Genomic DNA, 27,889 nt, shown 5'->3' with positions numbered 1-27,889 from the left:
GTGGGAGGAAACAGGAGCCCTCGGGGAAAACCCATACAGACACAGGGAGGACGTACAAACACCTTACAGACAGCATGGGATTGGTACCCGGATCACTGGTACTGTAATAGGGTCATGCGGAAACCCACACAGACACGGGGAGAACATACAGACATGGGGAGAACGTACAAACACCTTACAGACAGTGCAGGAATGGTACCCGGGTCACTGGTACTATAATAGGGTCTTGCGGAAACCCACACAGACACGGGGAAAATGTACAGACATGGGGAGAACGTACAAACACCTTACAGACAGTACAGGAATGGTACCTGGATCACAGGTACTGTAATAGGGTCATGCGGAAACCCACACAGACACGGGGAAAATGTACAGACACAGGGAGAACGTACAGACACGGGGAGAACGTACAAACACCTTACAGACAGTGCAGGAATGATACCCGGGTCACTGGTACTGTAATAGGGTCATGCGGAAACCCACACAGACACAGGGAGAATGTACAGACACAGGGAGAACATACAAACACGGGGAGAATGTACAAACATCTTACAGACTGCGTGGGCTTGGTACCTGGGTCACTGGTACTGTAATAGGGTCATGCGGAAACCCACACAGACACAGGGAGAATGTACAGACACAGGGAGAACATACAAACACGGGGAGAATGTACAAACATCTTACAGACTGCGTGGGCTTGGTACCTGGGTCACTGGTACTATAATAGGGTCTTGCGGAAACCCACACAGACACGGGGAAAATGTACAGACATGGGGAGAACGTACAAACACCTTACAGACAGTACAGGAATGGTACCTGGATCACAGGTACTGTAATAGGGTCATGCGGAAACCCACACAGACACGGGGAAAATGTACAGACATGGGGAGAACGTACAAACACCTTACAGACAGTACAGGAATGGTACCTGGATCACAGGTACTGTAATAGGGTCATGCGGAAACCCACACAGACACGGGGAGAATGTACAGACAAGGGGAGAACATACAAACACCTTACCGACAGTGCAGGAATGGTACCCGGATCACTGGTACTGTAATAGGGTCACGCGGAAACCCACGCAGACACGGGGAGAATGTACAGACACGGGGAGAACGTACAAACACCTTACAGACAGTGCAGGAATGGTACCCGGGTCACTGGTACTGTAATAGGGTCACGCGGAAACCCACACAGACACGGGGAGAACGTACAGACATGGGGAGAACGTACAAACACCTTACAGACAGTGCAGGAATGGTACCCGGGTCACTGGTACTGTAATAGGGTCACGCGGAAACCCACACAGACATGGGGAGAAAGTACCAACACCTTACAGACAGTACAGGAATGGTACCCGGATTACTGGTACTGTAATAGGGTCACGTGTGGAAACCCACACAGACACAGGGAGAACGTACAGACGTGGGGAGAATGTACAAACACCTTACACACAGCGCGGGATTGGTACCCGGGTCACTGGTACTGTAATAGGGTCACGAGGAAACCCACACAGACACAGGGAGAACGTACAAACACCTTATAGACAGTGCAGGAATGGTACCCGGGTCACTGGTACTGTAATAGGGTCACGTGTGGAAACCCACACAGACACAGGGAAAATGTACAGACACAGGGAGAATGTACAGACACGGGGAGAACGTACAAACACCTTACAGACAGTGCAGGAATGGTACCCGGGTCACTAATACTGTAATATGGTCATGCGGAAACCCACACAGACATGGGGAGAACGTACAGACATGGGGAGAACGTACAAACACCTTACAGACAGTACAGGAATGGTACACGGGTCGCTGGTACTGTAATAGGGTCATGCGGAAACCACACAGACACAGGGAGAACGTACAGACATGGGGAGAATGTACAAACACCTTACAGACAGCGCGAGATTGGTACCCGGGTCACTGGTACTGTAATAGGGTCACGAGGAAACCCACACAGACACAGGGAGAACGTACAAACACCTTATAGACAGTGCAGGAATGGTACCCGGGTCACTGGTAATATAATAGGGTCACGCAGAAACCCACACAGACACAGGGAGAATGTACAGACACGGGGAGAACGTACAGACACGGAGAGAACGTACAAACACCTTACAGACATTGCAGGAATAGTACCCGGGTGACTGGTACAGTACAAGGGTCACATGTGGAAACCCACATAGACATAGAGAGAATGTACAGACACAGGGAGAACATACAAACACGGGGAGAATGTACAAACACCTTACAGACTGCGTGGGATTGGTACCCGGGTCACTGGTACTGTGATAGGGTCATGCGGAAACCCACACAGACATGGGGAGAATGTACAGACGTGGGGAGAACGTACAAACACCTTACAGACAGTGCAGGAATGGTACCCAGGTCACTGGTACTGTAATAGGGTCACGCGGAAACACACACAGACACGGGGAGAACGTACAGACATGGGGAGAATGTACAAACACCTTACAAACAGTGCAGGAATGGTACCCGGGTCACTGGTACTATAATAGGGTCATGCGGAAACCCACACAGACATGGGGAAAATGTACAGACACGGGGAGAATGTACAAACACCTTACAGACAGTGCAGGAATGATTCCTGGATCACTGGTACTGTAACAGGGTCACGCGGAAACCCACACAGACATGGGGAGAACATACAGACATGGGGAGAACGTACAAACACCTTACAGACAGTGCAGGAAAGGTACCCGGGTCACTGGTACTATAATAGGGTCATGCGGAAACCCACACAGACATGGGGAGAATGTACAGACATGGGGAGAACGTACAAACACCTTACAGACAGTGCAGGAATGGTACCCGGGTCACTGGTACTGTAATAGGGTCACGCGGAATCCCACACAGACATGGGGAGAATGTACAGACATGGGGAGAACGTACAAACACCTTACAGATAGTGCTGGAATGGTACCCGGGTCACTGGTACTGTAATAGGGTCACGCGGAATCCCACACAGACATGGGGAGAATGTACAAACACCTTACAGACAGTACAGGAATGGTACCCGGATGACTAGTACTGTAATAGGGTCACGTGTTGAAACCCACACAGACACAGGGAGAATGTACAGACACGGGGAGAATGTAGAAACACCTTACAGACAGCGCGGGATTGGTACCCGGGTCACTGGTACTGTAATAGGGTCACGCGGAAACCCACACAGACACAGGGAAAATGTACAGACACAGGGAGAACGTACAGACACGGGGAGAACGTACAAACACCTTACAGACAGTGCAGGAATGATACCCGGGTCACTGGTACTGTAATAGGGTCATGCGGAAACCCACACAGACACAGGGAGAATGTACAGACACAGGGAGAACATACAAACACGGGGAGAATGTACAAACATCTTACAGACTGCGTGGGCTTGGTACCTGGGTCACTGGTACTGTAATAGGGTCATGCGGAAACCCACACAGACACAGGGAGAATGTACAGACACAGGGAGAACATACAAACACGGGGAGAATGTACAAACATCTTACAGACTGCGTGGGCTTGGTACCTGGGTCACTGGTACTGTAATAGGGTCATGCGGAAACCCACACAGACACAGGGAGAATGTACAGACACAGGGAGAACATACAAACACGGGGAGAATGTACAAACATCTTACAGACTGCGTGGGCTTGGTACCTGGGTCACTGGTACTGTAATAGGGTCATGCGGAAACCCACACAGACATGGGGAGAACGTACAGACATGGGGAGAACGTACAAACACCTTACAGACAGTGCAGAAATGGTACCTGGGTCACTGGTAGTGTAATTGGGTCACGTGGAAACCCACACAGACACAGGGAGAACATACAAACACTTTACAGACAGCGCGGGATTGGTACCAGGTCACTGGCGCTATAACTGTGCCACCTGAATTTGTTTGAGCTTGACTCCTGGAGCTGGTGATCTGAGGCGACTGTGCACACACTTACTTGCTCCCTTCCCTGAGGAGTGCGATGGCGATAGAAATTCTTTTCCGTAGGAAAATCAGCATCAGGAGAAGTGCGAGCTCCAGGATGCAGAGTACAATCACTGAAAAACAGCAGGACCACGTGGCAGGTTAAACTGGAACGTCGCAGGTGCTGCAGAAAAACTCAGCAGGTCAGGCACCATAAAACTGACAAAGGGGCCAAGCCCAAAAAGTTGGTTAGCCATGACTTCCTCGGGATGTTGCGTGACCTGCTGAGTTTCTCCAGCACAGTTGTGTGTTGTACCATAGGAACATAGGAAGTAGGAACAGGAGTAGGCCAAAAATGGCCCATCGAGCCTGCTTCGCCATTCAATACGATCATGGCTGATCCACCATGTGGCAAGAAAGGAACTGTGAGAGAACAGGGTCAGGAGTTCTCCTTCAGTCACCTTGGGGGAGGACCTGGACAGCTTGGAGAGTCTCTGCTCCTCTCGATGTGTTCCACTGCTGGTTCAGCTGTTCAATTACCAGCTTGATAAAGCAGAGATGTTCAAATCCTGCGAAAGTAGTGGTGGGATTTCATTCAAATTCAGAATCAGAATTTATTGTCATGAACAAGACATGAAATTCGGTGTTTCCCAGCAGTGTCATAGTCCAAACATTCATATTATAACCATCTTATGACATTCTATAAATAAAAACAATAGCAGTGCATGAAAAGTGAGGCAGTGTCTTGGGTTCATTGATTATTCAGGAATCTGATGGCAGCAGGGAAGAATCTGTCCTTGTGCTACTGAGTGCTCGTCCTTAGGCTCCTGTACCTTTTCCCCCAGATCTCCATCACCTCTCCCCAGACCTCCTCCACCTCTTACCAGATCTCCAACATCTCTCCAAGGATCTCCTACACCTCTTCCCAGATATCCAAAACCTCTCCCCCAGTTCACCAACACCTCTTACCCAAATCTCCAACATCTCTTCCCCAAATCTCCAACACCTCTTCCCCAGATCTCCAACACCTCTTCCCCAGATCTCCAACACATCTTCCCAGATTTCCAGCACCTCTCCCCCAGTTCGCCAACACCTCTTCCCCGGATCTCCTACACCCCCAGATCTCCAACACATCCCAGATTTCCAGCACCTCTCCCCAGATCTCCAATACCTCTCCCCAAGTTTGCCAACACCTCTTCCCCAGATCTCCAACACCTCTTCCCCAGAACTCCTACACCTCTTCTCCAGATTTCCAACACCTCTTCCCCAGATCTCCAACACCTCTTCCCCAGATCTCCAACACCTCTTCCCCAGAACTCCTACACCTCTTCTCCAGATTTCCAACACCTCTTCCCCAGATCTCCAACACCTCTCCCCAGATCCCCAATGCCTCACCCCTAAATCTCTAACACCTTTCCCCAGATAGAACATAGAACATTACACCACAGTTCAGGCCCTTCATCCCTTGATGATGTGCTGATCTATAGATTCTTTGCTAAAGATGTACTAAACCCTCCATATCCCATAACCTATTTTCTTTTCATCCATGTGCCTGTCTTAGAATCTCTTAAATGCCTCCCATGTTGCCTCCCCCATCATCCCTAGGAATGCATTCCAGGCCCCCACAACTCTGTGTAAAAAAACCTACCCCTGACATCTCCCTTAAACTTCTCTCCCTTCACTTTGTACTCATATCCTCTAGTGTTTGCTAATCCTGCCTTGGGAAACAGGCGCTGACTGTTCACCATGTCTATGTCTCCCAGAATCTTGTAGATCTCTATCAAGTCTCCTCTCATCTTTTTACACTCCAAAGAGAAAAGTCCAAGCTCTGCTAAACTTGCCTCATAAGACTGGTTTTCCAATCCAGGTAACATCCTGGTAAATCTCCTCTGCCCCCTCTCCGTAGCTTCCACATCCTTCCTGTAATGAGTTGACCAGAACCAAACACAATATTCCAAGTGTAGTCTCACCAGAGATTTGTAGAGTTTACCATAACCTCTCTACTCTTGAACTCAATACTCCAGGCCTTATTAACTATCTTATCAACCTGTGCAGTGACCTTGAGAGATGTAGATCTTCAACATCTCTTCCCAGATCACCAACTCCACTCCCTAAATTTCCAACCCCACTTCCCAGATCTGCAACACCTCACACCCAGTTCTCAACACATCTCCCTGAGAACTCCAACACCTCTTCCCCAGATCTCCAACACCACTTCCCCAGTTCAGCAACACCTCTTCCCCAGATCTCCAACACCACTTCCCCAGTTCAGCAACACCTCTTCCCCAGATCTCCAACACCACTTCCCCAGTTCAGCAACACCTCTTCCCCAGATCTCCAACACCTCTTCCCCAGATCTCCAACATCTCTCCCTAAATCTCACCTCACCCAAGAACCTTTAATATCTGCAATTCAAGCCGCATTAGCTCAAACTACTCTAATACCCCAACCCAAGTTTCAGTCTTCCAACTTAAACTCCATTACCCTAAACCAAACTCCAACACCTACCACCCAAAACCAATATCCCAATCGTCCAAACACCTAAGCTCAACTCCCAACAAACCCAATCTCAGTATCCCCAGTTTCTAATGCTCCAGCTGAAGCTCCCAACATCACATCCAAAACCTGCTATCGCATCAATACACCTTGCACCAATGCTCAGTGCACCCTATTGTCCTAAACCCAAGCACAATATTCACAACCCAAACTATTGAACTTAAACCCAACTCAAACGTATCTTAAATCAAATCCCCACAACCCCAAACAGATTGGAAAAGAACATATCTAAATGTATTCTGTGATTCACAATAGCCCAACCCCTTCATACTTTAACCCTTCCCCAATACATCATAACCAGACCCCACCCTAATACACCCAACCCAAAGCAAATAAACAATAAGCCAAAGACTCGTGCACATTATCCCTGCACCTTTTACACCTAAGCCAAGCCTCAAGACATGCCAACTCATTCCATTACACCATAATCCCAATATCCCAACACACCAACCTTAATCTCACCTTAACCTGAACCCACTGTAGACCCAATACCTCAACCCAAACCCCAATACAGCAGCTCAAACCCCATTACCCTCAATACCCCAAACAAAGCCCCAAACTTCCCAACACAAACCCTGCTAACCAACCCCAAGCCCCAATACTCCTTTCCCAATCCCTAATGCCCCATTCCAAACTCCAAATCATCCTGACCTGGGCAAGGGAGGACTGGATGATTGGGTGAGGGAGGGGTAGGTAGATGGAGGGCAGTCTGGGAAGTGTATGATATGAGGGTACTTTGGGGTTGGGCTGAAGTGGTTCGGGGGTTAGGTTAGGGATCATTGGGGATGAATAAGAATGCTTATAGCCCCTCAATGCACGTCATTCCCAAACCCAATGTATTGTGATCCAACATTGCCAATACAACTCAATTCCCAATGCAGCCTGAACCAATCCCTATTCACTCTATCTCAACTCCCTCTGCACCCCAGTAGCTCCCTGATGTCACTCTTCCTACCCTAACAAGTGCTGGAGGTGGTCCACCAACCTAGGGATATCTGGGTTGAGTCTGTGTCAACGAGCCAGAATCAAGGCAGACTTACTGAATGCCAGCCAGGTCTGCCGGAGCTGCAGGTACACCCTGAGGTCCGTCTGGAAACCGATGTCATAGATGGGAATGTCGCTGCCGGGCTTCCCCTTCAGGCTGCTGTATTCCCAGTAACAGTGCCAGATGCCTGAAACACAGAATGAGGGGCTCAGACGGCAAGCCGTAGACAATCAAGCCCGACTTCCCCACAGCCACAGGACTCTCTGTGGCACAGGGTGATGTGATTAGCTCAATGCTATTGCAGTGCCAATGACCTGGGTTTGAATCCCACACTGTCTGTTTATGTTCTCCCTGTGTCTGTGTGGGTTTCCTCCAGGTGCTCTGGTTTCCTCCCACCCTTCAAAACAAATGGGGTTTGTAGGTTTATTTGTCACATGGGTGTAAATGAGCAGCACAGAATCAGGGGCCAAAAAGGCCTGTATCTCTAAATTTAAAAAAAATATTTATTATCTATCTATCTTGTGTGTTTATTGTCTCATTTTAGTTCAGTTTAGTTTTGTGCAAAATGAGGGGAGATTTGATCGAGGGATTTAAAATGATGAGGGGGGACAGACAGAGTAAATGTAGACGGGCTTTTTCCACTGAGGGTAAGTGAGATACAAACCAGAGGACATGGGTTAAGGGTGAAAGGGGAAATGTTTAGGGGGAACTTCTTCACGCAGTGAGTGGTGGGAGTGTGGAACGAGCTGCCAGCTGAAGTGGTGAAAGTGGGCTCATTTTTAACATTTAAGAAGAATTTCGACAGGTCCATGAATGGGAGAGGGATGGAGGGCTAGGGACTGGGTGCAGGTCAGTGGGACTAGGGAAAAAAAATGGTTTGGCACAGACTAGAAGGGCCAAAGGGGCCTGCTTCTGTGCTGTAATGTTCTATGGTTCTAAACACTTCAAATGTGGTCAGAGTCACTCCAGGTATGAAGTCAGAGCCAGTCCAGATGTGGTCAGAGTCACTCCAGGGGGGTGAAGTCAAAGTCAGACCGAGGTGGAGTAAGTTTTTGACAATGAGGGTATCAGGGAGCCCTGAGTGAACCAGGTCAATGAGACTCAGGAGAAAACTCTCTGATCCCAACATAAAGGGGGTCACTGTGGTGGTTGGAGTGAGTATTTTTGCCCCAGAACATCTCTGCAGGAGCTCTTTTGGGCCCATGTCCTGCAACCAACCATCTCCTGCTGCTTCACCAGTGAACCATCCTTCAGTCGTAAGGTCAGGAGGGGGGGTGTTCACTGATGAGTTCACCATTCATGACTCCTCCGAGAATGAAGCAGTCCACATCTCATAACACAAGTCTATATCAAGGCCAGAGCTGTTCAGTGGAAGTAACGTAGACACCAGACAAGGTGCAACGGGAGGAAATGTTGCTCTCACCCTCTGATGTTCACCATCCCTGAATCCCCCACTGCCGATACCATGGGCTCACTATTAACCAGTAAAAACACAGAGATGCTGGAGGAACTCGCCAGTCTCACTGCATCCATAGAAGGTAAAGATATATTACCAACGTTTCGGGCCTGAGCCCTTCCTCACGGTATGTTGGTGAAATATATTTACTACCCATGGACACTGCAAGATCTGCTGAGTTCCTTCAGCATTTCTGTGTTTGTTCTACAATCACAGCGTCTGCAGACTTTTGTGTTTCTCAGTATTCACCAGAAATGGGACTGGAGTAGCCCACACACACAAGAGCAACTCAGAGGCTGGGGGGTCCTGCAGTGGGTAACTCAATTCCTAACACCCCAAAGCACTTCCACTCAGAGGCTGGGGCACTCGCAGAACGTTTTGATGTTCAAAAGACATTTGAGCAGAGAAGAGCTTTGAGGAACATGAGCCAAATGCAGGCAAGTGCAACTATCCCAGAATGCCAATGTGGTCAGCATGGACATGCAGGGCTGACAGGCCTGTCCTGTGCTGTAAAACTATCAGCCTGTGACTCTGGGCCAAGGGAAGTAGTCATTCCTCTCCATCCCGTCTTGGCCTCTCATCATTTTATAGCCATCATTCAAAACCTCTCCTCGCAATGGTAAACTCCAGTCTGGTCCTGTAAAAGAGTCTTTGACCAGAAGTGTTTCTCCTTCCATGGACGCTGCCTGACCCCGGGAGCATTACCAACGTTTTGATTTTGGACTTGTGGCCACTTTTGGTCAATGCTCCTGATCAGATGTAAAGTTTGGAGGCAGAATTGACCTCATCCTGGAGCTCAAAGGGTGGCCACAGAGTGAACATCACAGGCTCCCTGCTAACCCAATGCTTCACATTAATTATTACCAGCGGTGAATAAACCAACAGTGTGAAAGGCCAAAGGGTTTTCATCCTGTCAACCTGTAAGCTGCAGTCACCCAGCGATAATATTGAGGATGTAAACTGGTTAAACTTCTCCGTGGTTATTTAGAACATGGAACAATACAGTACAGTACCGGCCCTTCAGCCCTCAATGTTGTGCCGACCTATATATTCCTACCCAAAAAAGTACTAAACCCTCCCTATCCCGTAACCCTCTATTCTTCTTCCATCCACGTGCCTGTATAAGTGTCTTTTAAATGCCCGTAATGGTCCAGCCTCCGCCACCATCCCCAGCAAGGCATTCCAGGCCCCCACAATTCTGTGTGTATAAAAACTTCCCCGTGACGTCTCCCCTAAACCTCCCTCCCTTTACCTTGTAAACATGTCCTCTGGTTTGGCTGATTCTGTCCTGGGAAACAGGTGCTGGCCGTCCACCCTATCTATGGCTCTCAGAATCCTGTACACCTCTATTAAGTCTCCTCTTATCCTTCCATATTCCAAAGAGAAAAGTCCCAGCTCTGCCTCAATCCAGGCAACATTCTGGTAAATCTCCTCTGCCCCCTCTCTGCAGCATCCACAACCTCCTGTAATCTGCTTGGGAACATTGCCTGCTCTCTGCACAACCTGGCACTAAATGTTGCTCACAGGGGCAGCTCAAGGCTGGGTGCTCAATTCCTTCCAAACCCACAATTGCATCACCAGATTCAGCAATAATCAAGGTATTCGCTGACAACACCAGCACTGTTGGCCAACTTACAGGAAAGGATGAGTCAGATGACAGGATGGAGAATGAGAACCTGGCTGTGGGGCTATAGCAACATCTTGCTCTCCACGTCACCAAGAGCAAGGAGCTGACCGCAGAAGCTGTGGAAACCACACCGAATGATTGCATCACAGCCCGGTGTGGAACTTGGGTGCCCAAGAACATAGAAATTTGTAAAAAGAGGCAAACCTTGCCAGATCTATCATGGCCAAATTTGGAGCATTGTGTGCAGTTTTGGTCACTGAACTATAACCATATAACCATATAACCACTTACAGCACAGAACAGGCCAGTTCGGCCCTACTAGTCCATGCCGTAACAAATCCCCACCCTCCTAGTCCCACTGACCAGCACCCGGTCCATACCCCTCTAGTCCCCTCCTATCCATGTAACGATCCAGTCTTTCCTTAAATGTAACCAATGATCCCGCCTCAACCACGTCTATCCGAAGCTCATTCCACATCCCCACCACCCTCTGCGTAAAGAAATTTCCCCTCATGTTCCCCTTATAATTTTCCCCCTTCAATCTTAAACCATGTCCTCTAGTTTGAATCTCCTCCTTAATTGAAAAAGCCTATCCACATTTACTCTGTTTGTCCCTTTTAAAATCTTAAAAACCTCTATCAAGTCCCCTCTCAATCTTCTACACTCCAGAGAAAAAAGCCCCAGTCTGCACAACCTTTCCCTGTAACTCAGACCCTGAAATCCTGTCAACATTCTCGTGAACCTTCTATAACCATATAACCACTTACAGCACAGAACAGGCCAGTTCGGCCCTACTAGTCCATGCCGTAACAAATCCCCACCCTTCTAGTCCCACTGACCAGCACCCGGTCCATACCCCTCCAGTCCTCTCCTCTCCATGTAACGATCCAGTCTTTCCTTAAATGTAACCAATGATCCCGCCTCGACCACGTCTGCCGGAAGCTCATTCCACATCCCCACCACCCTCTGCGTAAAGAAATTTCCCCTCATGTTCCCCTTATAATTTTTCCCCTTCAATCTTAAACCATGTCCTCTCGTTTGAATCTCCCCCTTTCTTAATTGAAAAAGCCTATCCACGTTTACTCTGTCTGTCCCTTTTAAAATCTTAAACACCTCGATCAAGTCCCCTCTCAATCTTCTACGCTCCAGAGAAAAAAGCCCCAGTCTGCACAACATTTCCCTGTAACTCAGACCCTGAAATCCTGTCAACATTCTCGTGAACCTTCTCTGCACGCTCTCTATTTTGTTTATATCTTTCCTATAATTTGGTGACCAAAACTGTACACAGTACTCCAAATTTGGCCTCGCCAATGCCTTGTACAATTTCATCATAACCTCCCTACTCTTGAATTCAATACTCCGATTTATGAAGGCCAACATTCCAAATGCCTTCTTCACCACACCATCTACCTGAGTATCAGCCTTGAGGGAACTATTTACCACAACTCCTAAATCCCTTTGTTGCTCTGCACATCTCAATAGCCGACCATTTAATGCATAGGACCTATTTAGATTTTCCTTTCCAAAATTTAACACCTCACACTTATCTGTATTAAATTCCATCAGCCATTTCTCAGCCCACACCTCCAGCCTTCCTAAATCACCTTTTAATCTACGGTAATCTTCCTCACTGTCCACAACACCACCAATCTTTGTATCATCCACAAACTTGCTTATCCAATTCTCCACCCCTTCATCCAGATCGTTAATATATATAACAAATAATAGTGGACCCAGGACCGATCCCTGAGGAACTCCACTAGTCACTGGCCTCCAATTGGACAAACAATTTTCTACCACTACTCTCTGACACCTCCCATCCAACCATTGCTGAATCCATTGCACTACCTCCTTATTTATACCTAATGCCTCCACCTTTTTTCCTAACCTCCTGTGGGGAACTTTGTCAAAAGCTTTACTAAAGTCTAAATAGATAACATCCACAGCTTTCCCTTCATCAACCTTTTTTGTAACCCCCTCGAAAAACTCAATCAGGTTTGTCAAGCATGATCTACCCCTGACAAAACCATGCTGATTACTCCCTATCAATCCCTGTACCTCCAAATATTTGTAAATACCATCCCTCAGAACACTTTCCATCAACTTACCCAGCACAGACGTCAGACTCATGGGCCTATAATTCCCAGGTTTATATTTGGACCCTTTCTTAAACAGGAAAGATCTCAATAAAATAGAAAGAGGGCAGAGAAGATTGACTAGGATGTTGCCCGGACTTCAGGAACTGAGTTACAGGGAAAGGTTAAACAGGTACGGACTTTAATCCCTGGAATGTAGAAGAATGAGAGGAGATTTGATCAAGTGATTTAAAATTATGAGGGGCAAAGACAGAGTAAATGTTGACAGGCTTTTTTCACTGAGGGTGGGTGAGATACAAACCAGAGGACATGGATTAAGGGTGAAAAGGGAAAAGTTTAGGGGGAACTTCTTCACACAGAGAGTGGGGGTGGGGGGGGGGTGTGGAATGAGCTGGCAGCTGAAGAGGTGAATGTGGGCTTAATTTGAACATTTAAGAAGAATTTGGGTCCCAGCTCTGTTAATCTTGTCCCATAAGACATTTTCCAATCTAGGCAACATCCTGGAAAATCTCCTCTGCACCCTCTCCATAGCCTACACATTCTTCCTGTAATGAGGTGACCAGAAATGAACACAATACTCTTAAGTGTGGTCTCACCACACATGACCTCTCTACTCCTGAACTCAATGCCCCTATTAATGAAGCCCAACATCCCATAGACTTTCTTAACTATCCTATCAACCTATGCGGTGACCTTGAGGGATGTATGGATTTGGACCCCAAGGTCCCCTTGTTCATCCACACTCTTAAGAAACTGACCATTAACCCTGTGCTCAGCCTTCTGGTTTGTCCTTCCAAAATACATCACCTCACACTTATCCAGATTGAACTCCATCTGTCACTTTTCCACCCAACTCTACATCCTGTCTATATCCTGTTGTAACCTTCAACAACCAGCTCCATCCACAACTCCTCCAACCTTCTTACTGACCCATCTAATTAGTTACTGATTAATGCTCCCCTACCCTGGGGAAGGATTGTGACCTTTCATCTTGACCCATATCTATCGTGCCTTGGGAGAAGAGTTGGAGATGCCCACATCCAGGTCCGTAGACATGTCCCCTCACACTTGGGTCCCGCACAGGTGGATGGGAAAGTCCGGAGTAGGTCAGTCTCCAACCGCCTGCATGACCTCTTGTACATGGATACATACGGCAAACCGGCAGGTGGACGCACCGTATCCAATCACCGTGATCACCGCGAAGATGACGAACCAGAAGAGAACGCCAGCAGTGAACCGCAGCAGGAGGATGAAGACCAAGCTCAATACCATGGCGATGACCAGGCCTCTGGGGACAGACACAAGCATGTGATTGGCCAGCCCTCCACACACCACAGGCCTGTACACACCACAGGCCTGCACACGCCACAGGCCTGCACACACAACGGGCCTGCATGCACCATGGGCTTGCACACAACACAGGTCTACACACACCACAGGCCTGCATGCACCATAAGCCTATGCTCACCATGGACCTGCACACACAATGGGCCTGCACGCACCACAGGCCTACGCACTCCATGGACCTGCACACACAACAGGCCTGCACACACGGTACAGCATGCATCACAGGCCTGCACACACCACAGGCTAGCACACATGGCCCAGCATGCATCACAGGCTTGCATGCACCATGGGTCTGCATACACCACAGGCCTACACACATGGCCCAGCATGCACCACAGGCCTGCACACACCATGGGCCTGCAAGCATCACCTCCAAAAATGCTCCACAAAAAAGCCTGCCCTGGTACACCCACAAACCCAGAAGCAGTACCACCATCAGAGATAGCAGTCCCTTCCAACACCAGTCACTGGGGTCACACCCAGCTGGACCAGCAGTGAAAGGAAGCACCCCTCAGTACTGCGCCTCCCACAGTACGCATGTTTAAGCTATACCACTGTGATGCTGGAATGTTCCGGACTCTCTCGCCAGTACTCACATTAGAATCCAGAACCAGGAGTTGGTGTAGTCTTCAAATATCTTCATCCCAACCTCACGAGCATCCAGCACGTGATTTATTCCCCTGCAATACATTGAGGGTAGATTAGACCCTCACTAGTCCTGAGCAGAAACATTTCCCAAAGCTTCAGAGACAGCTCAGAGTGAGTGGCAAGGGTTAATACAGTCTCCATGTACAAAGCAGGGCATTAGATGTGGTTCAGCAAGATTACGTTATGGTCAACGCCAGAAGCCAGTACATACTCTCCCACCCCCCTCACACCAAGCTCATAATTTACTTTAACCTGCTAGCAATAGCCTACATGCTTTTTTTGCCTTTTTGAAGGTAAATCGATATTGCCCCTTTATTATTCTTTAACCCAATGTTACTGGTATGATATTCGTTTAAATTCAGGCTTTTCACACAAAACATAACTGAAACATGATTATCTCCGTCACTGGTGTCAAACCCTCGGGGAGCCAAATGTTCCCAGAGACCCTCCACACTGCCCCCATCTCCAGGGATACACAGCCACACAGGTGTCCTCAGAAGAGGGGCAGGCAGTCAACCTGAGCTGAACCCTTGACTGCCCGCTGCCTGGGTCCATGGATGGCCATCCTGGCCGTGCCCAGTACCAGGCCGACGAGTACAACTGTCAACCAACCCTCCCTCCCCCACACTGGGTGCCCAAAGATCAGGGGCAGGGACTGAAATGCAGCCAGAACTTGAGGAGCAACACCTTCAAACACACGAGCAGGGTCTGCACCCTCACACACTCCATATCCCTGTGAAACACAGTCTCAACCAAACCGCTGAAGTGAAAGATGGCTGGTGAGTCTGTGAATCGACTCAACTCATGACGAGACCCACCGCCTTCTCATTTTGTAGGCACATCATGGATTTTCCCTCCATTTTCACACTCACTGTAATGGCCGGGGTCCCATCGCTCCCCACTGTTGCCTCCGTACATTTTCCAACTGTGATAGTTGGGGACAAGGAGCAAGACCACATTCTCATCTTCCAGAGAAAGAATTTCTGACCACAGGGGTCATTGACGTCACCAGCCCAGCGCAACTCCTGTAGGGCCCAGGTCCCAGGTGCCAGAAGATTGGAGAGTTGCTCATGTTGTCCTGTTGTTAAAAAAGGCTCCAAAAATAAGCCAAGTAATTATACGTCGGTGAGCCTGACGTTAGAATAGTAGGTAAATTATTAGAATGAGTTCTGAGAGATAGGATATATAAGTATTTGGACAGCTATTGGGCTGATTAAGGACAGTCAGCATGGCTTTGTGCGTGGTTGGTTGTGTTTAACAAATCTTGTAGAGTTTTTCGAGGTGGTTACCAAGAAGATAGATGAAGGAAAGGCTGTGGATGTTGTCTACATGGACTTTAGTAAAGTCTACGACAAGGTCCCACATGGGAGGTTAGTTCAGAAGGTTAAGACACTAGGTATCCATGGTAAACTGGATTCAAAATGGGCTTGGTGGAAGAAAACAGAGAGTGGTGGTGGATGATGCTTCTCAGACTGGAGGCCTGTGACTAGTGGTGCCTCAGGGATCGGTGCTGGGACCATTGTTGTTTGTCGTCTATATCAATGATCTGGATGATAATGTGGGAAATTAGATCAGCAAGTTTGTTGATTACACAAAGATTGGAGGTGTCGTGGACAACGAGGAAGATTTTCAAAGCTAGCAGAGCGATCTGGACCAACTGGGAAAATGGGCCAAAAAATGGCAGATGGAGTTTAATGTATACAAGTGTGAGGTGATGCATTTTGGAAGGGCAAACCAAGGTAGGAAAATAAATGGACAGGTACTGAGGAGTGCGGAGGAGCAAAGAGACCTGGGAATACAGGTACATTGTTCCCTGAAGATGGTGTCGCATGTGGACAGGGTTGTAAAGAAAGCTTTTGGCATCTTAGCCTTTATAAATCAAAGTATTGAGTACAGGAGTTGGGATGTTATGTTGAAGTTGTGTAAGAAATTGGTGAGGCCAAATTTGGAATATTGTGCGCAGTTTTGGTCACCGAACAACAGGAAGGATATCAGTAAGATTGAAAGAGTGCAGAGAAGATTTTCTAGGATGTTGCCGGGTCTTCAGGAGTTGAGTTACAGGGAAAGGTTAAACAGATTAGGACTTTATTCCATGGAGTGAAGAAGAATGAGGGGAGATTTGATAGAGGTTTACATGATTATGAGGGGTATAGACAGAGTGGATGCAAGTAGGCTTTTTTCACTCAGATTGGGGGAGATAAATACAAGGGGTCATAGTTTTACGCTGAAAGTGGAAAGGTTTAGAGAGAACATTAGGAGAAAGAGGTGGGAGTGTGGAATGAGCTGCCTTCTGATGTGGTGTAAGTGGACTCGATCTTACGTTTTAAGAATAACTTGGATAGATACATGGACGGGAGAGGTCTGGAGGGTTATGGAATGGGATCAGGTGAAATGGGACTAATGGAGAGGTAGTTGGCACAGACTAGAAGGACCAAATGGCTTGTTTTCTGTGCTGTAGCGTTCTATGGATCTATGGAAGACGGGTCTGGGATATTTATGAAAAACAAACCAACTAAGCCAATTGTCCACCACAGGAGAGGGCAAGTCTCATGTGCTAACACAGTCCTCCTCAGACCCCACCATCCCGTATTCCCCACGTGGAAACGAAAGTCCACGATGCAGGTCCTTTATCCGGACAGTGAGACAGCAGAGCAATGAACAAAAATCCCTGGATGCTTCATGAACTGGCTCCCTAGCAAAACACCAATGGCTCCCAAACTCCTCGAGGGTGAGGCCAAGGCTCCCAGGCCTTTAAGATACTATTGAAAAGTCATTAACAACCGACCACTGAGTTAATCAGTGATGAACCGGTGGTGGAGTCACCGATGTTCAACTTTTAATGAGAAAATTAGGTGAAAGATAGTAGTTTCACGGTGGAGTAAACCCACCCTGGAAAACTGCCAGCTGATTCCTGGAACTGCGTAGTTGGAGAGAGCAGAGTTTTATTCACAAGCAGCGGACTTCTGAACAACAAGTCTGGCCGAGTCCCACACCTCACACACAAAACCTACTTTCATTCAAATTCTAGTTGACCTGTTAAATCATTTATCTTTCTCCATCTTCCCAGCGGTGGAGACCGGACTTCTGCCCTGCCGCTGCCACCATGTGAGGATCAATGTGAGATCGTACTTCCCACCTGTCCTTCGTTCAGATCAGCCCAGTGCGGGGGGAGGGGGAAACATCATCACTTCACTGGCAGATACCTCAGGACTTTGTGCATCCTGGACCAACTCAACTCAACATACCAGAGGCTCTGCTCTGCATCTCACTCCCCTCCCATACGCCATGCAGTCCCACCAACACTTTGTAGATTGGGGATACAAGCACAGCTGCTATCAGACTCCAGAGTGAACCTCACCTGGTAAAATGACGCTGTCTTTAGGTACTTAGATACCAATGGATCTCTCTCTGTATCTCAGCATTTAGAACCAGAGAACATTACAGCATATAAACATCCCCCTTCGGCCCTTTAAGTCTGTGCCAAACCATTATTCTCCTTAGACCCACTGACCTGCACCCAGTCCATATCCCTCCATACCCTTCCCATCCACATACCTGTCCAAATTCTTCTTAAATGTTAAAATTGAGCCCCCATTCACCACTTCAACTGGCAGATTGTTCCACACCCCCATCACTCGTGAAGAAGATCCCCTTCATGTTCTCCCTAAACTTTCCCCCTTTCATCCTTAACCCATGTCCTTTGGTTTATATCTCACCCACCCTCAGTGGAAAAAGCTGACCTACATTTATTCTGTCTGTCCCCCTCATAATTTTAAATACCTCCATCAAATCTCCCCTCATTCTTCTACGATTCAGGGAATAAAGTCCTAACCTGTGACTCGGTTCCTGAAGTCCGGGCAACATCCCAGTAAATTTCTCTGCACTCTTTCTATCTTATTGATATCTTTCCTGTAGTTCGGTGACCAGAACTGCACACAATTCTCCAAATTTGGCTTCACCAATGTCTTAAACAACTTTACCATAACATCCCAACTCCTGAACTCAGTACTGTGATTTATGAAGGCCAAGATGCCAAAAGCTCTCTTTACCCTGAGACGCCACTTTCAGTTTCTGGACTGTGTCTTGCTTGTACTCTGTATGGGATGTCGAGCTAGACTGCATGCAAAACAAACTTTATCACTGCACCTTGGCATATTCACAATAAATGAACTTGATCCTGAGTAGTATCAGTGATTCCCCAATACCACTTTCTCATTGACCTCTCCATCCTGTCGACCTGTATGGTCACTTACAGAGACCACCAGTACTCTGAAGTTTCCCTGCCCATGACACACCGGATCCGGGGCCCTATCATTCACTGGATAAGTCTTGCTTTAGTTTAAGAACTAAAATGAAGACTGGAAATGTGCACAGTGATCCAGGTTTTCCTGAAACAATAGAGTAAAACCCTGTTATCCAGCACCTATGGTGATTGGTAGATATCGGATAAGTGAATTTTCCGGTTGCTTGAGATTGCGTGTTGTGTGATTGACCAATTAATGATGAAGCATGTCGATTTTAAAGTTTGTATTTTTTTACCTATTTATTTCTTGTGATTATTTTCCGGTTGCTTGAATTCCGGGTAACAGGGGTTACATGGATACAGAGGTTAGGAATCCTGCAGTGAGGGACCCACATCCCCACTCCCCAAAGTCCATGCACCAACGACAGGTCAGGAGTGTGAGTACAAGTTGGAAGCAGCTGTCATTGGGTAGGTCCACATCTGTCATGTGGGAGATGCTTGAAGAGCAGCTGGTCAGAAAGCAGGACTACACCCATATCCCAAAGAGGAACAAAGATGAATAGCAAGGTTTGGGAAACTTGGATGATGAAGACTGGAGGTGTTGTGGACGGTGAAGAAGGTTTTCAAAGCTGCAGAGGAATCTGGACCAGCTGGGAAAATGGGCTGCAAAATGGCAGATGGAGTTTAATGCAGACAAGAGTGAGGTATTTCATTTTGGAAGGACAAACCAAGAAAGGACGAACACGGTGAATGGTTGGGCAATGAGGAGTGTGGGAGAACAGAGGGATCTGGGAATACAGATACATAATTCCCTGAAAGTGGTATCACAGGTGTAGAGGGTTGTAAAGAGAGCTTTTGACATATTGGCCTTCATAAATCAAAGAAATGAGTACAGAAGTTGAGATGTTATGGTAAAGTTGTATAAGACATTGGTGTGAGGCCATATTTGGAGTATTGTGTGCAGTTTTGGTCACTGAACTACAGGAAAGATATCAATAAGATAGCAGAGAAGATTTACTAGGATGTTGCCCGGACTCCAAGAACTGAGTTACAGGGAAAGGTTAAACAGGTACGGACTTTATTCCCTGGATCATAGAAAAATGAGGGAGATTTGATAGAGGTAATTAAAATTATGAGGGGGACAGAGAGTAAATGTAGGTCGGCTTTTTCCACTGAGGGAGGGTGAGATACAAACAAGAGGACATGGGTTTAGGGTGAAAGGGAAAAAGTTTAGGGGCAACATGAAGGGGAACTTCACACAGAGAGTGGTAGGAGAGTGGAATGAGCTGCCAGCTGAAATGGTGAAAGTGGGTTGGGTTTCCATATTTAAGAGAAGATCGGACAGGGACATGGATGGGATGCGTATGAGTGCAGATCGGTGGGCCAAGGCAGAACAGTAGTTTGGCACGGACAAGTAGGGCCAAAGGGGACTGTTTCTGTGCTGTAACATTCTGTGGTTCTGCATGTTGGAAATTCAAAGTGTGAAAGGAGGCAGGTGTTTGATTCAGGAAATCATACAAGCCATTAAGGACAATTGCTCAAACTGGTAATTAGGAGGCCAAAAGGGGCCATAAAATGCCTGCAGTAGTTGGATTAAGGAAAATTGGGAATAGGGGTAGGGCTACTCGAGGACAATGAGGGAATTTATGCTGGAGCCATAGGAAGTGGCTGAGGTACTAGATGAGGCATGTGCATCAGTGTTCACCAAGGAGGACAAGGGGTCAGTGAGGTGAGGGAGGGAGAGGGTGATATTCTAGGGCATGAGGAAGAACTGCTGGGCCAACTGAAGGATATTGAGGTGATGAAGTCTCCAGGGTCTGATGAGATCTCTTCCCCAGTTATTGGGTAGACAAGAGGGAAGATACCTGAGGCCTGGATAGTGATCTTTGTATCCCCCAGAAAGCTGGAAAGTATCCAATGTTGGTTTTTCTTTGTTTAAGAACAGCCATAGAGAATGCCCAGCCATAGAGACTGCCCAGCCATAGAGACTGCCCAGCCATAGAGACTGCCCAGCCATAGAGACTGCCCAGCCATAGAGAATGCCCAGCCATAGAGAAAGCCCAGCCATAGAGAAAGGCCAGCCATAGAGAATGCCTGGCCATAGAGAATGCCCGGCCATAGAGAATGCCCGGCCATAGAGAATGCCCAGCCTTAGAGAATGTCCGGCCTTAGAGCATGCCCGGCCTTAGAGAAAGCCCGGCCGTAGAGAAAGCCCGGCCGTAGAGAAAGCCCGGCCGTAGAGAATGCCCGGCCGTAGAGAATGCCCGGCCGTAGAGAATGCCCGGCCGTAGAGAAAGCCCGGCCGTAGAGAATGCCCGGCCGTAGAGAATGCCCGGCCATAGAGAATGCCCGGCCGTAGAGAATGCCCGGCCGTAGAGAATGCCCGGCCGTAGAGAATGCCAGGCCGTAGAGAATTCCCAGCCAAGTATCAGCTGGGCTTACACCAGTCAGAGGGAATTTCTGGATACGATTCTTAGGGGTGTGATTCACTAGCATCTAGAAAAGCATGAACTTATTTGGGTAAATGAGCATGGCTCTGTGTCAGGCAGGTCCTGTCCCACCAACTTGACTGTGCTTTTGAAGAGGTGACATGATTGACGAGGGCAGAAGGTGTTGTCCACATGGCATTCAATGAGGTGACTGCTCTTCCAGATTAACTGGAACACGGAAGTGTGCAAATGTGTGATTGTAGTAAATACACCGAGGAGCTGGAGGAGCTCAGCCGGTCTTTTCTGCATCTAGAGGAGACAAAGATATATTGCCGATGTTTCTGCTTATTAAAGTGTTCAGGTCCAAAATGGTGGCAGTAGGTCTTTGTCCTCTGGACACTGCAAGATGGGCTGAGTTCCTCCAGCATCTCGGTGTGTTTTTACTATTTCCAGAAGATTAAGGCATGCAGAATCCACGATGACCTTGTGGATTGGATTCTAAATGAAAGGCACAGTAGTGATGGAGAGGTATTATTCTGAAGGGAGTTCTGAGACCAGTGGGATCGGTGCTGGAACCTCAGTCACTTATGGCATATCTCAGTGATTTGGACAGAAATGGGGATTGGCTCATTCGTAAGTTTGCAGACAAAATTTGGCAGAGTGGAGGGGAAGATTCCCAAAGGATACAGCAGAATATAAAGTTAAACGCAATCTGCTCGACCCACTGAGTACTGGAAGACCGCTTCAGATACCGGCTGCTGCCGTCTCCTGAGTGTTTCCCGCAAAATATAAATCAGTTGGGTGGAGAAATGGCAGATGGAGTTTACTCCACACAAGTGTTGTACTTTGGGAGGTCAAATATAAGAGGGAAGTGACCATCAATGGAAGGACCACCAAGTCCTTTGAAGGCTTTTGGATACATCTCCTTGAAAGTAGTAAGGAAGGTGGATGTGGGTTGGGGCACCGACTACCAAGATCGAGAGTCTTGTAGCAGCTGTATTAAACTCTGCTTAGGCCACATTTGCAGTTTGACTTGCGTCCTACAGGATAGAGACTTTGGAGATGGTGTCAAAGAGGTTTCCCAGGTTGGAGGGTATGAGGTGAAAGGAGAGGTTGAACAAATGGGTCATATTCTCCAGAGCATCGGAAGCTGGGGAGATAGAAGTTTATAAAATTATGCGAGGCAGTGATGGGGGGCAGTCATTACTTACTCCAGGATGGAATTGTCAAATTATACAGGACAAGGGAAAGTTCAAAGGAGATTTGCAAATCAGGATTTTATGCAGAGAGTGGTGGTTGCAAGGGGAGGTGGTGGAACCAGATACAATAGTGATGTTTTAAAAGGCATTTAAAGACATCCATAAACGGGCAGGAGATGAATGGAGAGAGATCATGTGCAGGCAGGAAGATGATAAACTGACATCATCGTTACACAGTCACCTGCAGACAGATATTTAATGCCCCCTCATCAATATAAGAGATGTGAAATGTACACGGTGCTCCCCGTCTGATACAGAGATAGGACTGTACATGGTGATCCCTGTGTAATACAGAGACGGGACTGAGCCTGGTGCTTCCCATGTGATATAGTGACAGGACCGGTCACGGCACTCCCATGTGATACAGTGACAAGACCGTGCATGGTGCTCCCTGTGCACAAACAACATGCTCATAACTTTTATATAAACCATATAGAACCACAGTGGAAGGTTGAATAAACGATTTACAAGGATCAGCCCACAGTATAAATGAGATTGCATTGTTTACCAATGACTTCATAGGCTGGTGCTGTTTTCTCAAGGGTGGAGAAGGCTTTTGGATTATGAAAGGTCTGCCAGGGAAATAGAGGAAATATTTTCCAGCTCTTCTCCCTCCAGGGATAAGGCCTGGTGCCCTCCACACAGTCCCAGAAGGTTTGGCAACTGATTTGGTGTGGACATGATGTTCATCAACATGATGTAAATCACTTAGAATATTGTGTTCAGTTCACCTCTTTACAGGAAAGATGTGGAAGGAATGCAGAGGGTGCAGAGGATGTTGTCTGGATTGGAGAACCTGTCTTATGAGGCAAGGTTGGCAGAGCTGGGGTTTTCTCTTTGGAGCGTAGAATAATAAGAGGAGACTTGATTGAGGTCTACAAGATTCTGAGAGTCATATATAGGGTGGACGGCCATCACCTGTTTCCCAGGGCAGGAATAGTCAACCACTGCTTCAATCTCTGCTGAATGAGATCCCAAATACACAGTCAGTGGCAGGATATGTCTTGCCCTGAGGATGAATGAACCAGATTACCACCACAACCGAACAGCTGACCTGTCAGAACCAGGAAAAACACATCGAGATGCTGGAGGAACTCGGCTGGTCTCGCAGCGTCCACAGGAGGTAAAGATGTTTCGGGCCTGAGCCCCTCCTCAAGATGTGAGTGAGAAGTGTCAGGGTTCGGAGTAATGACTGGGAGAGAAAGGGGGAAGAATGGCAGGGGAAGGAGTACAGACCAACAGACATGTGTACAAAGTGAAGGGGAGGAAGTTTAGGGGAGGTGTCAGGGATAAGTTTTTATACACAGAGAGAGTTGTGGGGCCCTGCAAGGCTTTGCCAGGGATGGTGGTGGAGGCTGGAACATTAGGGGCATTTAAGAGAATCTTAGACAGGCACATGGATGGAAGAAAAATAGCGGGTTACGGGGTGGGGAGGGTTTAGTACTTTTTTGGTAGGAATACATGGGTCGGCACCACATCGTGGGCTGAAGGGCCTGTACTGAGCCATCATGTTTCCTGACCACGTGCTGCTTTGTGAATGAACAGTGTTACAGACAGAGCAGCAGCCCACATGCACATCAGCCGATTGCAAGTTTAGGGACTTTAAGCAAAACCTGCTGGATCTGTGTTGGATGGTGTTCACTTTGCTGTAAAGAAAAAGACTCATTATCACACACAAAATAAGACCAACCCCCCACCATGGTTTTTAACCTTGGCCACTTGAACAAACAATTGATTAAACAGAAGCCAAAGCGGTTGAGACCTACTGGTTTCCAGGGGCCTATTCTATTGATCTACACGCTCATCGATCCATTGAGATACGAGTTCGAATCCCACTGTGGACATTAATTACATTGATTGTTTGTAAGTTATGTAACACGGCTGGATTGTAAAAGACCCATCTGGCTCACGAGTGTTTTCTGGCCCTCAGCAACATTGTCACCTCTTCGCTGCCTTCTCGGGGGCAAAGAAGGAGTTGGTCACAGCTGCCTGCCGTGCACGAGGTGTTCACCCCCCCCCCCCCCCCACCCAGTAATGTGGAGCCCAACAAATTCAAGGAAGGAAAAATATGAGCAGTTCCAAAAGTGAATTTTGAGGTGAACGTTATTCATGCCAATGTCCATATGTGAAGGGAGGCATCCCCTTGTATCCCACTGAGGAGATGTGGTTCATTCATGGCACACTGTTGTTAGTATCTGAGTATCCACACCCAGAACAGAGATGAGTTTGTAATTGTGTTCCCTGTCAGCCAGGCACTGCCCTGTGGCGGGTGACTGGTGGAATTTATAGAACGTAGAACAGAGCCACACAGTCCAGGCCTTTCGGCCCACAATATTGTGCCAGCCAGTGTAAATCGACTCCACAACAACCTAACCCTTCCTAACCACACACCCATAACATCCTGTTTTTCTTCAAAGCAAGGTTGCGTCCATTATACATCTCATTCAGGTGGCACGGTTAGTGCATCGGTTAGTGCAACGCTGTCACTGCACCAGCATTCGAATCCCACGCTGTCTCTAAGGAGTTTGTACGTTTTCCCCGTGTCTGCGTGAGTTTTCCCGGAGGACTCTAGTTTCCTCCTACTGTTCAAAACATACTGGGGGTTGTAGGTCCATCAGGTGTAATTCGGCAGCAAGGGCTCGTGGGCCGGAAGGACCTGTTACCGAGCTGTATGTGTAAATGTAATTTTTTTATAATTTAAAAATTACCCTGAACATACACAGAAAGTTCATCAGGTCAGTGCTTTGTTGACGTGGCACAGATGCGAGGAGATTCAAACTTGACATCAGAATCAGGGAACTCCCTGCACACAGACCAGGGCCTTTGTCAACCACTGCTTCAATCTCTGCTGAATGAGATCCCAAATACACAGTCAGTGGCAGGATATGTCTTGCACTGAGGATGAATGAACCAGATTACCACCACAACCGAACAGCTGACCTGTCAGAACCAGGAAAAACACATCGAGATGCTGGAGGAACTCGGCCGGTCTCGCAGCGTCCACAGGAGGTAAAGATGTTTCGGGCCTGAGCCCCTCCTCAAGATGTGAGTGAGAAGTGTCAGGGTTTGGAGTAATGACTGGGAGAGAAAGGGGGAAGAATGGCAGGGGAAGGAGTACAGACCAACAGACAGAAGGTGTTCATTGGATATGACAAGTGGAAAGGTGAGAATTGATTTTGGCTCTGTGAAAGGAAACAGGGAAAGGGGGTAGAGAAAGAGAGAGAACAAAAGGAAAGGAAACAGGGGAAGAAGATGGGAAAGTTCTGGCTAACAGTCATGATGCGGGGCGGTACATCACAGTCAGGCGCCCCTTCGTTCAATGTTAAATCCATGGACTCGTGAGATTCAGTGTCCAGGTCTCTCCAGCAGCTCTTGCTCAACTGGAGGAGAAAGGAGGCTGATGCAGGACAACACTGTCAGCTGCTACTTCCCCTCCCAGTACACACCATTCTCCCTGGTAAAGATCTCACCATTCCTTCACTGTCACTGGGTCTAAACCCTGGGGTCTGTCCCCACCGGCACCCTGAGAGTCTCTTTTCCAGAACTGCAGAGGATCTTGAACACTCCCAAGTTCTCAAGTGAGGGATGAATATGCATTCACACGGCTCCCTGTGAACATCACTGGTCACAGACACTGAATAGAGGTCCACAAGATTCTGAGAGGCATAGATAGGGTGGACGGCCAGCGCCTGTTTCCCAGGGCAGGATCAGCAAACACCAGGGGACATGTGTACAAAGTGAAGGGAGGGAAGTTTAAGGCAGACGTCAGGGTAAGTTTTTTACACCGAGAGTTGTGGGGGCCTGGAATGTCTTGCCAGAGGTGGGGGTGGAAACTGGAACATTAGGGGCATTTAAGAGACTCTTAGACACATGGATGGAAGAAAAATAGAGGGTTACAGGGTTTGTTTTTTTTTGGTAGGAATATATAGGTTGGCACAACATCAAGGGCAATAGAGCCATAGAACACTGCAGCACAGAACAAGGCCCCTTCGGTCCCTCTAGTCCCACTGACCTGCCCTCATTCTATTCTCCAGGGAATAAAGTCTAACCTGTTTAACCTTTCCCATAACTCAGTTCCTGAAGTCTGGGCAACATCCTAGTAAATCCTAGTCGACAATGGTCTATGTTCAAACTTCAGTCATGATTAGGACTCGGAATGAAGTCTAGTCCTGCACAGCCAATCACGTGGACTGTGCCAACTACCTCACGCTGAGCCAACAGGTTCCATGCCAGACTTTGGTGGCTCAGGCAAAGACTCTCCCTCCCCCAATTCCAATGTCCGGTCCCTTTTCCCGCCTCTGCAACTAGTTTTTCTCCTCACCACATTCCCCCCACCCAAACAAGGACCGGGTCCTCACTTCCCTACAGCCCCACCCCGTGCACGGCCTCCAGCCAAATGCAGACTCACTTGGCCGCGTCCCTCAGCTCAGTGACATTCCGGGTCTTCCCAAGCCCATCGCGGAAGGTGGTTTTGTTGGCCACGGTCAGGATCCCGTTCCGGGTGGTGAAGTCTGGGAAACATCGACGGAGAACTAGGGAGGGAAGGGGAGACAGAGGTCACAGAGAGGCAGATGGGAGATATTCAGCTGTAGGCCCACACAGCCCTACACCCACACCCCAGGGCCTCCACTGCTGAGGGCTCCTCACTCCCCCAGGGCCTTCTTCCCCACCAGTGCCCCCATGGCCCTATGACCTCCCCAGAGCACATCCCCCACCAAGAACCCATAGCCCCATGTCCCCCCCCCCCAGTGCTCTCATCCCCTTCACCTAGAACCCCCATGGCCCTCAGGGCCACCCAACCTTTCCAGGTCTCAATCATCAACCCCCCGACCCTCACCCCATGGCCCCTCACATCCCTCCCAGGCCCCTTCAACCTCCAGAAACCGCAGGGCCTCCCAGGGTCCCTCCACACTCCAGGGCCTCACATCCTCACAGGATCTTCACACACCCCCAGGGCCTTTATTCCCAGAGACCCCCACATCCCCCACAGGGTCTTCATCCACTTGGAGCCCACTGTTGCCTCCAGAGCACTCATGGCCCTCAAGATACCCCAACCTCCAAGGCCCTACACCCCGCTCTAAGGTCCTGACATCCCCCCAAACTTCCCCCCGGGACCCATCACCCCTGAGAGCCCCTCAACTTCAAGGGCTCTACCAACCAGGGCCCCTACCCTTTAGCTGGAAGCCCTCTCCCAAAGCCAGAGCCTGGAAGCAAGGAGACCTCCAACCCTACACCCACACCCAGGCTCCCCAGCATCGTTGCCCAATCCCTCTCGTGGACTGTCTATGGGAGAATCAGAAAC

The 27,889-nt window shown here is 48.3% G+C and overlaps 1 protein-coding gene across 2 annotated transcripts in view; it reads right to left on the bottom strand.

Annotated features, from left to right (window-relative positions):
* LOC138764083 (choline transporter-like protein 5) overlaps positions 1-27,889 on the bottom strand; it is an 84,806-nt gene that overhangs the window by 24,190 nt on the left and 32,727 nt on the right. For both annotated transcript variants that reach the window (XM_069939410.1, XM_069939409.1), the window contains exons 8-12: positions 26,996-27,119; positions 14,605-14,688; positions 13,837-13,949; positions 7,538-7,669; positions 3,976-4,075 (exon numbers count right to left, since the gene is read on the bottom strand). In XM_069939410.1, the coding sequence (XP_069795511.1) occupies positions 3,976-4,075; positions 7,538-7,669; positions 13,837-13,949; positions 14,605-14,688; positions 26,996-27,119 (553 nt within the window). The remainder of the gene's footprint in view (positions 1-3,975; positions 4,076-7,537; positions 7,670-13,836; positions 13,950-14,604; positions 14,689-26,995; positions 27,120-27,889) is intronic.

This window comes from Narcine bancroftii, chromosome 5 (assembly GCF_036971445.1).
Source record: "Narcine bancroftii isolate sNarBan1 chromosome 5, sNarBan1.hap1, whole genome shotgun sequence".
In the NCBI taxonomy this organism is placed as follows: domain Eukaryota; kingdom Metazoa; phylum Chordata; class Chondrichthyes; order Torpediniformes; family Narcinidae; genus Narcine; species Narcine bancroftii.
This window is presented reverse-complemented; position numbering and strand designations above follow the sequence as displayed.